The sequence below is a fragment of the Haliotis rubra genome, unplaced genomic scaffold, assembly GCF_003918875.1.
Source record: "Haliotis rubra isolate DU_JTF1 unplaced genomic scaffold, ASM391887v1 Scf209, whole genome shotgun sequence".
Taxonomy (NCBI): Eukaryota; Metazoa; Mollusca; class Gastropoda; order Lepetellida; family Haliotidae; genus Haliotis; species Haliotis rubra.
Window position 1 is genome coordinate 695,133 of NW_025766103.1, and position 16,089 is coordinate 711,221.

The 16,089-nt window shown below is 39.5% G+C and overlaps 1 protein-coding gene across 1 annotated transcript; it reads right to left on the reverse strand.

Moving 5' to 3' along the window:
- Positions 1 to 776: 776 nt before the first annotated feature.
- On the reverse strand, positions 777 to 12,625 carry LOC124276393 (beta-porphyranase A-like). The gene is made up of 3 exons (XM_046712034.1): positions 12,301 to 12,625; positions 11,312 to 11,450; positions 777 to 2,158 (listed from the first exon to the last, which is right to left on the reverse strand). The coding sequence occupies exons 1-3, from the start codon at positions 12,559 to 12,561 to the stop codon at positions 777 to 779; spliced, it is 1,782 nt and encodes a 593-aa protein (XP_046567990.1). The 5' UTR covers positions 12,562 to 12,625.
- Positions 12,626 to 16,089: the final 3,464 nt, after the last annotated feature.

A 16,089-nucleotide genomic window follows, 5' to 3' on the forward strand; every position in this document is an offset into this window, starting at 1 on the left:
TAAAAATATTTTCTTTTATATCTTACAGAGTAAAAATGTTAATATCATCAAGGATGTTTGTCTACTTTTATACTATGTTGATAAGAAATACCAATCTTAATGAAATACATTGCCTATGTACTAGTTATCCATCAATTTATGTATATGTATTTTGAGCTGGAGACCGGTTACGGATTTAAGATTCGGTCCTGTTCGTTTAATTATGTCAATTACAACTGAGGAATGAGAAGTCAGAATTAGCACTACCCTCACTTCAAAAAGACAGGACAGGTTTTCTGCTGTGAGAAGGGCAATTACATGCCGGTTAAGGTATTATTTATATTCAATACAATACTCGCTGTTGTTGGGACCTAATTTGGTCTAATGACCTGAAAGTATAACAGTAATGACATAAAACGCATTGATGGAATTTCTGTAATGATTTATATTTGAGGCATTTGTCAGAATTAGTATCATTACTATGACTTCAGAAGTCAGCTTGAACCAGCTTGGCTGTGAATATTTCGTAGTCGTCGTCAAGCAAGAGGTTATAATATATCTTTACACAGTTTTCCAGCTTGTGCATACCTGCCACTATGTACTATAGTCACACAACAAAAATATACGAAACCGTTCATCATGTTTAATAATGTTTCAGACAAATAATTAGTCAGTATATACTCGTTATCACAGAATGTCAGAAGGGACAAGCTTGCCTGTGACAAGGGTGGCCGAAGTTACACGACCTTTCGACTCCTTGTTAGAGAAGTTAACCCGGACCACGTTAGAAGTGGATTTCAACAAGGTTGACGGAACATCAAACTCCCAAACATCCATGTAGTTGAAGATTTTACTGCTAGTTTTGTCGGAGTCAAACAGCTTGTAAAGACATCAAGATGTTGGTTGTTGAACGTAACAGATGCCAGACTGTTTGTTTCATTCATGGGAAGACTGACTGAAACTCGTAATCTCGCGCTGTCGAATTTATCATTAGGGATGGGTATGGTTGTCTGAGCGGTGCCGTCCTTAAGGGGTATAATGACATCACTCCCGTAGTACGTAGTTTCATTGAGTGTGACTTTAGGTAACTGGTGCGCTGGGGTCTTGAATGTATAGCGACAGGTTGCTTCAGGCGGTAAGACAATAACTCCACCACTTGTACCAATGTCTATGGGTTCGTTGAAGGTCATAACAGGATTCCAGTTGTCCTTGATGGTGATGCAAGTCGCTTCTCCCGTAGTCGGTTTGATCCAGTCGTTTTGGAAAACTAACCTGATGGTCTGAGGCTGCTGAGAATAGCTGAGTAAGAGAACAACGGTTTCATTACGCGAGGAACTTGACATTGCCAGTGGTGACACAGTTCGTTCATGAACGTCTACCTGACTGGTTGTTCTGATGAAGGAATACTCTGATGTGAAATTGTACCAAAATTTGAGGACATCAGTAATAGGTGTTGCGTTTCCTTGTAGGGTGAAATAAGACCAGTTGAGGCTTTCATGTCCTGGATATTGTCCATTGGCTGCCAACCACACCACCGTCCTATCAATGTATTCTCTGAGACCTAGTTGGGTGAATCTGTGGGCATTAGACTGGTATATTGTTGCAAACTCAACTATCCCAGAGGGAGCGGTCGAACTGATTCCCATCACTCCCCCGCGACCATATTCGCTGATAATAAGAGGCATAATCCTTCCTGTCTTTTGATGGATATAATTTTCAATGAGGTCAACAAATGCTACCAGACGTGCTTCATTTATCCCATTAAATTGGTGGGATCGTCCCGTTACATTTACTGCGTTGTATGAATGAAAGGAAAACACGTCTAAATGGTCTAAAGTTATGTCAAAGAAGTCCACCAGTTTTGTCCAGAAAGAAAAGTCATTCCTGTCCACCACTGTGTTATAGCCTGTAATTGTTGGACCAGCCACTTTAATGTTAAACCTGGCATGGAGTTTCTCAGCAACGGCTTTGTGGAAGAAGGCGACAGTCGTGCTGAAATCAAAGATCTCCTCTTTAACATCCGGTTCATTGACGACCTCGAAATATGCCGGGATGTGACCATGTGCGTAGTCATACACTCCTTGCACCATCAATAATATAAACTCCGCAGCTGCGTCGATGTTGTTCGGGAACTGACCATCATGCTCAGACTGATTTATCCAATTTGGCCAGTTGTGAGCTAAAATGTAAACGACACCGAAACTATTGAAACACATCTATGCTTGCTCTACAAAGAGAACAACGAGGAGAGTTCTATGGGTAATATACAACTTCTTTAATATTAACGTGGCGGTGGGGTAGCCTAATGCTTAAAGCTTTGGCTCGTCACGCCGAAGACCCGGGTTCGATTCCCCACATGGGTACAATGTGTGAAGCCCATTTCTGGTGTCCCCCGTCTTGATGTTGCTGGAATATTGCTAAAAGCGGCGTAAAACCAACTCAGTCAGTCAGTCTTTAATATTAGCATGAGCGGCGTTTCGGTGTAGCTACTAACACCATTATCAAGCAAGTATTAATATTAAAGAAGTTGTAAATGCCAACCAAAGAAGTAACAAAAAGAACACACAAACTTAAGTTTCTAGAGTAGAAACAAGACGTCGAGCTTAGTATCTTAGTTTGGCATTATGGAACTGCTTAATCACCGGTCAATACGGCTCGACCTTTGGTTCTTATCTTCTACCGATTGCCAAGCGAAAGAGCTGCGAAAGACATCATCAGCCGACTCGTCTCACCTTATCAAAATTAATGGCATAAGGAGGTAAAAAATTTGACAGATAATGCATAGCATGTTTGCTCATCAAACTGAAGGATCGGGTCCGATACACAATGGGTGATGCCCATGTATTCATGTCCCCGCCTAATGAAACAATGTAAACCAATGTTGTTCAGTTTTGGACATGCTGTATCAGGTTGTGGTTCTGTTTCAACAGTATTTCGGTATTATCAAGGCATGTAAGGCTGGCGTGTGAGAAAAGCCCAAGGTGATGATCTTTTGACTTTTTCCTACTCTGTATTGTCGAAAGAAACACCCTCATATTTGCTCATTTCATCTGCACGTCTTCCCTCCCCTTCTTTTCTAACATGTCACAGCATAAGCATGTCAACTAGGATGTAGAACAGTGAGTGAGTGAGTTAATATTTAACGTCACATCGGCAATATTTCAGCCATATCGTGACGAAAACAATGTATACAATATAAAAATGAAAACATTGTGAAGAGTTAAACCTGTCGACGATGGACAGTAAAAATACTAGAGTATCACAGATATGAATATAAAACTAGAATGTAAATCTTGAAGAAGACAGTACAATATAAAACACGGGGTAGAGATCGCCAATAACTGAAGGTAGATCACCATACTAGGGTCCATGGGGACTTACAGTACCTTTGCTACCTGCATGGACCTCAGTTGGATTTACATCATCCCTTCAGCCCCTGGCGATTGCAGGAAGATTTAGCCGAAATTTAAAATAACAAACATACTACGATTAAAAAGTCTGGTTGATCAAAATTGACTTTGAAAGTTTTTGGAAATTACGTACCCTCTCAGGAGGACAATAATTTTACGCTACTTCAACCCCTTTTGAGGATACAGCCACAAACAATCTAAGTTGATAATCTGAACTACCAATTATAAAACTTTCTCTACGAAACATATTTCAAAATTCATTTAACAAATCTGTCTCTTTTACAAAATCAATGATTAAGTGATAATTGACTTTATTTAATATGTCCTTTACTGTTTTGATATTGAAATATTTATCCCTTATGATGGAGAATTCAACACAGTCAAGCAGGACATGCTTGACCGTGGTTCTCTCATCACAAAGGATGCAAAACGGAGGATCCTCACCTTTTCAATGGGTATGCATGAGAATATCTAGTTTGGCCAATACGACATCGTCGTATGATGACCTCTTCAAATCTGGACTGACAACCCAAGTAGGTGTAACCGATATAGGGTTTTCTTTCATGTAATTTGTTAATACCTACTTGGGTGTCTCACTTCTTTTGCATCAGATCACGGATGTAGGTTCTAATGCTAGCTTTGTAATCAGAGTATGGAATAAGAAGTGGTGTCACAGATTTATTGAGTGCTGCCTTGGCAGCAAGATCAGCCATTGTATTCCCAGAAATGCCAACGTGGCTGGGTAACCAACAAAAGACGATGTCGCATTGGCCAGTAGCAAGCTCATTACACAATTCAATAATTTCTAATAAAAGTGGATGTTTACAAGAAATAGTTTTAATAGCGTGAGTACACGAAAGAGAATCGGAAAATATTATGTATTGTTTATATTTACGGTGTTTATTAATATATTTAAGAGCTGATAATATGGCGTTAGCTTCTGCTGTGAAAATAGAGCTGTTATTTGGTAGTCGAAAAGATATTATTCGGGATCAAATGAGAGTGACACATTCCACCATGCCACCATCCTTGGACTCATCTGTAAATAAGGATTTGTATGTATTGTATTTATTTTTTAATTGATTATATTCTTGTTTATATTGTTATTCATTAGTTTCAGATTTCTTAAACTTGGTCAGAGGTCAACTTCAGGCCTCACCAGTTGCCAAGGAGGAGAAGAAAGAAGACGGGGAGGACATATATTTTCCAGCTCAATGCCGGCAGCAGAAATGAATAGTTTAATTCTTAGCCCAAGAGGCGGAACAAGAGAAGGTGATTTATAAATACACTTAATGTTTAAATCCTCATAAAGAGGATTGAAGACACAGTTAAATGCAGGATTAGACTCGTTGGAATAGAGTTTTGTTATATACTGTAAAGATAATGTGGCAGATTCAACTTTATATTGGTTATAGTTGTAAACATAATAAACATGTGAATCTTTTAAAGTTGTGTGTCATTATCGGTGTAGAGTGAGTTATCATACTGTTTTTATAGTTTAAGTTTAGCTCACAGTACGGTGAGTTAGGTTAATGTTACGTTTTGACTCACAGAACAGTGAGTTGTGTAAGTGTTATATTATATAGTTATAACATTACCTATAATCATTAATTATATTTCATCAAGTATAATATTTAGCAATAATCTTATTTTCCATATTCCTATCACATTAAAGCATTATTACTATTTGCATTATTATAGCTAACATGGAGTGCGTGTGTGGATGTATGTGCGTATGTGTGGTTAGATGTGGTTGTATGTAGCTTTTACCGTAGTTACTCTTTTAATCATTTGTTGTAATAGTAATAATAATGTGTCCATTTATATAGCGCCAAACTTCACACTAGGTATGCTCATAGCGCTAACAATCAAGGTCATTATTACCCCGGATAACCTAAGCTGCCTGTTAGGCGCTAGAAGGTTATAGTCATATGACTGTTTTCCACCGGGTACCCATTTTCCTGCTGGGTGAACAGAGACAATTTTGAACAAACTCACTTGCCTAAGGTGAGACCACATGTGTCACATGTGCTTCATTGTGGGGCAGGAATCAATTCCTAGAAACTCTCAGGAGTCAAACTGCCGAACACGGTCACCCATCCCTTCCACATGGTATTTATTCATCCTGCAGATAACGTAAATGTTATCATTGTTATTTCAATTATATTTATCATTGTATATTATGTAACATCTATCATATGTGTAAATGTTTACAGTATCAAAGCCATGTAATATAATTAATACATGTGTATCATTCATGTGCATCAACAAATCATGTGTATTACCATGATATTATTCATTGATATATCTGTGGAGTTGTCACGGTAACGTGTTGGCAAGAGTAGTTATGATTAGTTATGTATATACATGTACGTGTGTGTTTAATTAAGTATTTGGATAAGTTAATTGACTTGTTATGTAGTAATGTGATTCCTGTCAATTATTGATTGTAAACTTATATTGTTATTTAAACATGTTTCAGGCTAAAGCTTTTGTTTATTACATTCGTTGTAATAAAAGTCCATCCGCCTCACACCCCAGTGGCTTTGTGGTTCTTGTTAGAACAATAACTACATCCTGACGCTGCTACAATAATTTGATACGACGTTGGTTAAGGGATGGCTCATCAGCCTCGACATAGAGACTATCAATAGGAGAGGTTGTAAAAGACACAAGACAAAGTCTTAGGCCTTGGTGGTGGACAGAATCAAGTAGTTTTAGGTTGCTTTTGCAGGCTCCACCATATACGATGGAGCCATGATCAAATTTCGAGCGGACCAATGATCGATATAGGTGGAGGAGGGTAGCTTGATCCCCTCCCCACTTTGAGCTGGAAACAACTTTCAACAAATCAAGGGCCTTCAGGCTTTTAGCTTTAAGGGATTTAATATGCGGCAAAAAAGTTAAATGAGAGTCGAAAATTAGACCCAAGAACTTTGACTGGAGTGCCACTTAGAGATAGTTCCGGGTCTTTATGCGGCTTATTTTTTCTACAAAAGTGTAGACAATTAGTTTTAGACTTGGAAAATTTAAAGCCGTTTTCAAGACACCATCTATTTATTTTATTTAAACACAACTGCAATAGCCGTTCAATATTTTTTCTTTCATGTTTTTATTCCCAGAATTATGTTTACAGACTTTACCTCAGTAGTACAATACAGGTAGCTTCTTAGTATGCAAGTACAGTGTTTCTTTGATCTCATTGTCAAATAACATGCTGTTCACAAATATCTACAAAACGGTCCAAAAATAAGCATGTATATGAAGTGTTACATGTTTACAGATTTTACCTCGGTAGTACACAGTACAGTACAAACAGTTTCGTTGTACACAAGTTCAGTGTTTCCTTTGTCACTCACTCTAACATCATGCTGTTCACAAATATGCAAAATGGACAAACTAAGCATGTACGTGAAGTATTACATGTTTCCAGACTTTATCTCAGTAGTACAGTACAGTACAGTACAGGTAGCCTCATAGTACATAAATATGTAAAATGGTCAAACTAAGCATGTATATGAAGTGTTACATGTTAACAGATTTTACCTCAGTAGTACAGTACGGTACAGTACAGGTAGCCTCATAGCACACAAGTACAGTGTTTCCTTGATCATATTGTCCCATATCATGCTATTCCCAAATATGTAAAATGGTCAAACTAAGCATGTATATGAGTGTTACATGTTTACAGATTTTACCTCAGTAGTACAGTACAGGTAGCCTCATAGTCCACAAGTACAGTGTTTCCTTGATCATATTGTCCCATATCATGCTATTCCCAAATATGTAAAATGGTCAAACTAAGCATGTATATAAAGTGTTTACATGTTACACAAATCTGTTGATAAAAGTTTAATTCTTGGCAAATAATGTATGGAAGGAGGACCAGAAGCTAAAAAAATTGGCATAATTACAATTTGAAAAAGCTATAATTTTTGTTAAACTGTTGATGCTTCCATGTCGTATCATAAGCTTTCTAAAGATCAAAGAAAATTGATACTGCATGTTGTTTATTTACTATAGCATTTTTAACAAAGGATTCTAAACGTACCAAATGATGAATGGTACTACGATTTTTCCTGAAACCACATTGAATATTTGTTATAAGGTTATTGGTTTCAAGATACCAAGTTAATCAATTATTCATCACACGTTCCATGGTTTTATAGACACAGTTAGAGATATCGGTCTGTAATTCGACGGATCTGTATGATCCCGGCCAGGTTTTGGTATGGGGACTACAATGGCATTACGCCACGTAGGAGGAAATTCTCCTGACGTCCATAATTTGTCAAATATATCTAAAAGTGTCATCAGACATGGTTCAGGTAAGTGTTTCAGTAACTGGTAATGTATATCATCATCACCCGCTGCAATGTCATGAGCATGCTCAAGAGCAGTATGTAGCTCATGTAATGAAAACACTTCGTTATAATCTTCACCGTTATTTGATTCGAAATTAAGTTTTGTCTTTTCCAGTTGTTTCTGATATCTCTGCAACTCAGGGAAATAATTTGCCGATGATGAATTTTTGGCAAGAGTTTCGCCAATTTTATTTGCAATTTTAGATTTGTCAGTAATTAACAGCAGAACAGCAGAGTTTGGACCTTTGCCTTTAACTCTTTGAACCATGTTCCATACCTTGGACATTGGCGTGCGTGAATTAATTTTGGAGACATATTTTCTCCAAGGTTGCCGTTTGTTTTGTTCGAAGATACGACTCGACTTTGCATTGAGTATTTTATATTTATTTAAGTTATGGACAGTTGGGGTAATGGCGGAAATAATTTTATGCCTTTTTCCTCGCTTTTCTGGCTTGCCTACAATCTGTATTAACCACGGTTTCCGTACATGTGGAGACATAGAGGACTTTGGTATACACGCATCAGCTATTTCATTCAAAACGTCAGAAAAGGTCTGAATGGGATCAGTTATATCGCTGAAACATTCAGGTCGTAGTTTCGATTTACACATAGTTTGATAATAAGGACCAGTTAGCCTTCTAAAAATTCCATCTTGTATACGATGTAGTATCAGATGGAGTTATTTCTGAAAGAATAGTTATGAAGTGGTCACCTCCACAAAGGTCATTGTGAACTTCCCATTCAAATTCATTGAATAGATTAGTATGTGCTGCTCGCTGGATGCAGATAAGTGCTTGAGTCGTCATTAAATATACACAGGTCATTATTAGAGATAAAATCTTCAAGTATTTTACCTTTGGCGTTAGTGTGTGAACCTCCCCAGAGTGGGTTGTTGCCATTGAAGTCGCCCATGATAGTACAGGGCTTCGGTAGTTGATCACAGAGAGACTGAAGATCAGCCTGCTGAAGTGCTGATGAAGGCGGGATATATAGAGAACATAAAGTAGAAGCAACACCCAGAGTAAGCCGTATTGGTACAGCTTGAAGATTAGTTTTGAGTGTAACAGGGCTGTGAATAATATCCTGTCGCACAAGGATAGAAGATCCTCCAGTGGCTCGATCACCCAGAGGAGAAAACAATGATAGGCTTTGAACTGACGTAAGGTAAAATTGTCTGTCTGTTTCAGGTATGTTTCCTGCAGACAAAATACTGATGGTGTTATAACCTGGACTAATAGATGTATTTCATGGAAATTAGTCTGTAGTCCTCTACAGTTCCACTGCACGATGTTTTTAGAAAATACTATCTTTTCGGTGGGTTAATAGGGGATCTACCCCTCACATTTTCGAGGGCGACAAGCTATATGCCCTGGGATGGAAGTTTTCTGACACTTCCATGTCCTCAAGCGATCCGTATTTATTGTACAATTTGACTGGATTATCTGAACCCTTCGGGGGTCTGCCACTCCTTTTTGAAGATTTGAGTCGGTTTTACTTTGAACATTATTCTTCGAGCTTGTTTTTGATTGAGAATTTTGAGTTGACTGAGACAAAAATTGTTCTCCGGATACAGATGAAATCTGACTACAGGGCTGTGATGGACCTTTAGTGAGTGAGTGTTGATAGAAGATGTCGAGGTCTGAGCAGACTGTTCAGGTGTAACAAACTTAGCATTATTTGTTTAACCCACGTCAAGTCTGTTTGGCAGTGTATCGACGAGGTGGTTACTTTTGATATGTTTTTAGAATGAGCTCTGACGACTGATGCATATGATTCAGTTGGTGCTGCAGATGCCACAAGTCTTTTGGCATCAGCAAAACTGATGTTTTGGGTGAATTTGATTTTATTGATTGCCATTTGTTTCTTCCAGATTGGACAGTCTTTGGAGAAAGAAGAATGATTGCCTGAACAATTTGTACACTTTTTAAGGTCACTGGTACAGTCTTCTGTGACATGAGTAGTCTCACTACAGTGGGCACATGTAATGAACTTTGTACAAGTATTAACTCCGTGCCCATATTTGTGACATCTAAAACATCTCAAAGGATTTGGAATGTAGATGTCAACTGAAATATTGCAGTAACCTGCTTTGACAGACTTCGGAGGATTTGGAGATGACAGATAAGTATTTGTTTTGATTGTTTCGTTGTTTCTGCCGTCTGTGAATCTTTTAATATTTGTCACTCCCTGATCCTTCATCTCAGAAACAATATCTAGTACTAACATATCAGCCAACAGTCGATCTCTGTCTCTGATTATGCCTTTACTAGTGTTCAGAGTTCTGTGGGCAGTGATAGAAACTGGAATTCCAACAAATAATTCTGTTGACATCAGGTTAGTTGCTTGCTGTTTTCTACTGCATTCAACCAGCAGAGAGCCTGAACGCAATCCTTTAATGTTGTTAACCTCACCTGCAATAATATGGACACCCTTGGAAATTGCAAAAGGGTTCAGCTTCAGTGGAGCCTTGTCTACAGTCTCGATAACCAGAAATCGTAGGCCAATATTTGATTGAGTTGGAAGGACGTTCGTCATCATCATCGTTGTCAAGTGGAGGTTTGTTTCGTTTAGGGGGTTTTGTATTCCATAGTTAGGGTATAAGTTTCATCATCCAAGCTCCCCACACACCACGGAGTATCACAAGGACAATGCTAAAAGCAAGTGGGTTTCCGACTTGCAGCACCAAGTTTACTCGGATGATATACTCAAGCAGAAAACTTAAAAGGTTAATTCTTCCACCAGATTGGCCCATGAGCCACCGCCTTCTGGCATAGAAATCTAGGCAATTTAATAAATCAAGAATTTGTACACAGGAAATCAAAATTACCAATACCCAATAAGAGAAATGTGCAAAAAAAATAATTATGCACTGGGCATGGCGTGACCAGCCGATTGATAGAACCGGGCCAGTTCTACCACCCGTCTAGGTGAAGTAAGGGGCAAAGTGGTGTGTTGGGCAAAGGAACGCTGTTCCTGGAACCAGTGCCCTCAACCACCAGACTCCCTTCCTCCACCGACACAGGGGCGCAACCCACGGCAAACGGGTTGGGAGACCCAATATACCCCGGGTCCACAACAGGGGGTTGAAGAGCGCTTAGCGTTACCCAGCACCCACCACGAGGGGGTGGCTCTTCACGGGTGCCTGTAGAACAATGTATAGTGGAGCAACCATATAGCTTCAATATGTTGAGCGGAGAATATAATGGAAGTATTGAATCAGGCTTGCCTGTCTGTTGATTATCACCGCTTCTTTGCAGTACATCGGATTTTCGACTTTGTTGCTAACATTTCATTTGGCCTTTGCTGCCATTATTATTGTTGTATAAAGATAAAGAAGTACGAATGTTTTGATTATGAAACAGACAGAGACGGTGTGGTAGCCTAGTACGTAAAGCGTTCGATCATCACGCCCAAGACCCGGGTTCGATTCCCCACATGGATATAAAGTGTAAACCCATTTCTGGTGTCCTAGCTATGACAATGCTGGAATATTACTAAAAGCGGCGTAAAACTCAACTCACTCACTATAGACTAGCGTTTGTTTCTAAATATTCTCACCTCTTGCGTTCATGATCATTTCGTTCTTGTAACCACTGTCGATGTTAGCAACGTACAGGGAGAACAGTTCCTGTTGCTTGGTAACGTTCTTCAGGTGGCTGGGGTCTGGGTAGCCGCTACGGTTTGGGTCCTCTGGCCACTACAATCAATATGTTTGATTGACTAGAAGATTGTTATTATACATGGTCTGTTTCGTAAATATTCATCAATGCATATCATCACATACATTCACCGTATACGTCTAAATGCTGTTCAGTTAGTCGAAGCGTTTTGTATAAAATTACAAAAAGAAAATTAATATTTTGTAATGTTTATGATGAAACCGTTTGGAAATAGATCTCAGTATGATACAAGAAAGGTTAGCTGAATATTTTGGGATCATTTTGTAGTGAAGATTGAACACAAAATTTCATAAAAATGTCACCAAAGTATGCATGATCACCAACGGATTTTGTACTGTGATCACGTTATATAAGAAATGAAAAGGTTTATTCAGTAATTGTGCAGTCAATAGTATTTCCTAGTCTCCTAGTCACGGACAAGTATACTTGTAGGCTTCACCATTTCAGCCTCAGGTCTCAAAATTCAGTTTCATCGCCTCCATGCATCAGAGCAATATCACTACCACAATGATGATGATCTATGTCTGTTTCCAATACGTCAAAACGGACTTCAAAAGAGCAACAGTTTCTTTTGACATGTGATATAATGTTCCCAGCTATATGGCGGCGGCCTGTAAATAATCGAGTCTGGACCAGACGATCCAGTGATCAACAGCATGAGCATCGATCTACACAATATTGATACGATGCCATGTGTCAACCAAGTCAGCGAACCTGACCACCCGATCCCGTTAGTGGCCTCTTACGACCAGCATGGGTTGCAAAAGACCAATTCTAACCTGACTCTTCTTTGGTATTTAATACGTAAAGTGTTTGGAGAACATATTTAAGAATCGAATTAGAAATACATGTATTTAAAAATCTTACATCCTGGAAGAGCCGTTCAAAATAATCTTCGTGAATCCAGCGCCCGCTGTCAGTCCGAAAGCTCCGACAGTTTGGTATCAAGGATTCCTTCTCCAGACCATTGTGCTTGTCCCACCTGTCACTTTCATAGCGGACATTACCTCCCTGTGCCAACCACTGAGGGTAGATCGTCACAGTTGTGTCAGTGTTTACACACGTTGTCAGACACACTGTGAGAAAGACCTGTGTCCATTTCATCGTGAAGGGAATGTGATGTGTCATCACAAGCACACAGGTTTTAGGTCAGAATTCATGGGAATTATCCATAACGTTCCATACGTATTAGTACATGATAAGACCATTCGCTGGAATGTAGGTGTGGAGATAATGTAGCCTTGAAATAAGTGCATGTTACCCTGTCACTCAGATGTTATGAGTGAGTGAGTGAGTGTGTGTGTGACTGAGATGTGTTTTACGCCGCACTCAGCAATATTCCAGCTATATAGGGCGGCGGTCTGCAAATAATCTAGTCTGAACCAGACAATCTAGTGATCAACAGAAAAAGCATCGATCTACGCGATTGGGACACGATGACTCGTGTCAACCAAGTCAGCGAGCCTGACAACCCGATCCCCTTAGTCGCCTCTTACGGCAAGCATAGGTTACGGAAGATCAATTGTAACTCGGATCTTCACGGGTTCAGCTGTTACGAGCAAAGACGTTATTTAAAGGCTCTTGATATACACTTGTCACGTGGAAGACTAAACTGATAATTGTAAAATATCTATGTAATATCTAGAGAATATTTTCCCATGGGATAACCATGGCTGTACAGTACAAGAGTCGTGACCCTGATATACCAACATGACAGAGCACGACATGACGACCGGATCTAATAAAAGGGATCTATTTTACAATAAGTTTAAAAAATAATTTAGTGATCACGTAGTATTGTTTCACTGCTTGAAGCTATAAAACATCCTTGTGCCTTAAAGCCAAACCGCTAGATATTACAAAACTGTTAATTGGAATAATGCTTCTACTTGCATTACAAAGGTGTCCGTGACTCTTTGGATTTTCTAGATTGCATTACCAACCGAATTAAAATGAATTAAATTTGAACATGGCCAATGTGTTACATTGAACCATTCTGTCAAAGGAAATTCCACAACAACGTTCATTTCGGGGTACAACGCTCGTACTTACATGTTAAAGACATATACTGATGGAAACTAATAAGGGAACAGATGACAGCACAAGTGTTCTTATATCCTTTTCCAGATTTCTTTGCATGCTTCGTATTGCACTATGGGTAAACATCCGGGAATAATCAAAGGAACGCTCGTACTTTCATGTGTCCTCTTATTTGTTTCCATCAGTATCTTTGTTTCTCGTAGAAATGTTCAATGAATGTTATATTATATATGGCATTGGGGTGGTTGGTTTGATAATGGCAAAAAATGTTATGATATCAAAACATTGCAGTCTAATGAGTTGCATTTCACTTACCATCGATAATGTCATTTATCCGGTGGTTACATTTATAATGTAACGTAAAGTAGTATAGGTAATGGGGAGAAAACCCAGTGGATGTCCCCCCTCCCCTCCCCCTCATCCAGTCCGCCGTAGTTTGGCAATGGGGCATCGCGAATGTTTCCTCGTCAGGGTGGTGGGTCTGCTTTCCCAGTTAGCTGCTGGAAGATACAAGAATTTTTCTTGCATGTGCAATGGGGAACATTCCTCAGTTATCGCCCTTTACTGCTTCGCCAATAGATGGCGCCAATCACTACGGTCCTGAGTGTACTTCCGGCATAATGACGTTTAATGTTTGTTGCACGGTCGATTCCAAATGCGCAGCAATATTACGATGCCTGAGACGTGCTGCCGTGCCTCGGGATGCTGCAATAGAGGTTCGACGTGTCCGAGAGTTCAAAACTTGCTGAAATGGAGGTTGACCATCATTCGAAGTAGCGACGAATGAAACAAAAGCATGACGAGGTAGCCGTCAGCTCTTGCTGGTCTCACTCTCAGAAATGTGTGCCATGTCCACTTCTGACAGAGCGATTTCGTTACTGTAACTAATTATGGTAAGTACCACGTATTTCGTATCTTTTACAGTTTGAAGGAAACGTTGTTGTTGTTATTCTCTTTGTCAAATTTAGTTAACATGCATGCAAACCGAAATTACGAGCAGGGGTTTTGAATCGATTCAGGGAAAAAGAATGTGTTGCTTCAATGGGGACACATGCTGTAAAAAACCTTTCACGCGAAACATTAGTGGCCTCTCACTGTAGTAATCATCAAAACTTACAGTACACTTTTGGCTTTACAAAGGGTGCAGCCCAAGGCGTCACCATCTGTAGAATGCCACTGATGTTATCGTCTGATATCGGCACACCAGTGAACATGGTGAAGATTAGCGATAAACATGATAAAACAATTTCTGTAGTAGTTAGGCTTTATTCATTGTTAGCATTGTTTCAAAATCTCCACCGTACTTGAACACAGCTATTGGATTCTAATTTCAGGATAATCTATTGAATTTATTTTTAACTATATTTCAATTATATCTGAGCAAAGCATTCATCACTTGATTTTTAACATCGGAGTGGATGTGTATATCCTCAATCCACTCCGGTGTTACAAATGTCAGCAATTTGGACACGGGTCACAATCATGCCATAACACCGTTGTATGTCACCGTTGTGGTGATCACCATGACGGCTCTGACTGTGACAAAAATTACAAGTGTGCTAACTGTGATGGTGCACATCCTGCTTCATCAAGATCCTGCCCTGTTTTTCAACGAGAATCTAAAATTATGAAACTAAAATGTGAAAAACATATTTCATACCTTGAGGCCAAAAGACTGTTAACAACTGAAACTTCACCTCCGTCAAATGTCAGCTATGCTGCTGCGGTCAGTCGCCCAGTTGCAACGTCTTCCATTTCATGTCAAACTGACTTGACTTGGATAAAATCAACCCAACCTACCCTTACAGCTTCAGCTTCAGCTCGTGAATCTTCTCCGGTACTTACACACTCTACGTCTGGATCCCAAACAGACATTCTGACCGAAACAACACCAGAAACGTCAGCTTCACAACCAGACATAGATAAAAGAAAGGAAAGAAAATCAACAAAGACGAACCTCCTATTGTCCCTTAACCTTTGCAGGTTCCTTTAGAGAACCAATTTGGACCTCTGGACATGGAGGTCACGCTGTCCTCTCAGGACAGGCGGAGGAGCTACTCCTCCTCGCATTCCCGAGAAAGATCCCCTATTGAGGCACAATGATTCAATTGTCCACTATAATGCAATGGAATTGCAGAGGACTCAAAAATAACTTCAACGAGATACAGTTATTATTACAAGATTTCCAACCGTCAGCAATATGTTTTCAAGAGACATATCTCAAAGATACCGATATTTTTAATCAAAGACGATACAGTGATTACCACTCCTTCTCTCCTCCAGGAGATAAAGCAACGGGAGGTGCTTCCATTTTGGTGCGGCAGGGTGTCATACATAGCCCTGTCCCACTTGCGACGAATCTTCAAACTATAGCTGTTCATCTTACTCTGCACATTGCATTGACTCTGTGCAGTTTGTATATACCTCCGTCATCTAATCTTCGAAAATCAGATCTTCAGAATCTGTACGATCAGCTTCCAAAGCCATGCATTATCATGGGCGATCTGAACGGACACAACCCGCTTTGGGGAAGTGTCCATACTAATAATAAAGGTAAAATCATCGAGGAATTCATTTCTGACAATAATTTATGTATCTGCAATGACGATTCCGCCA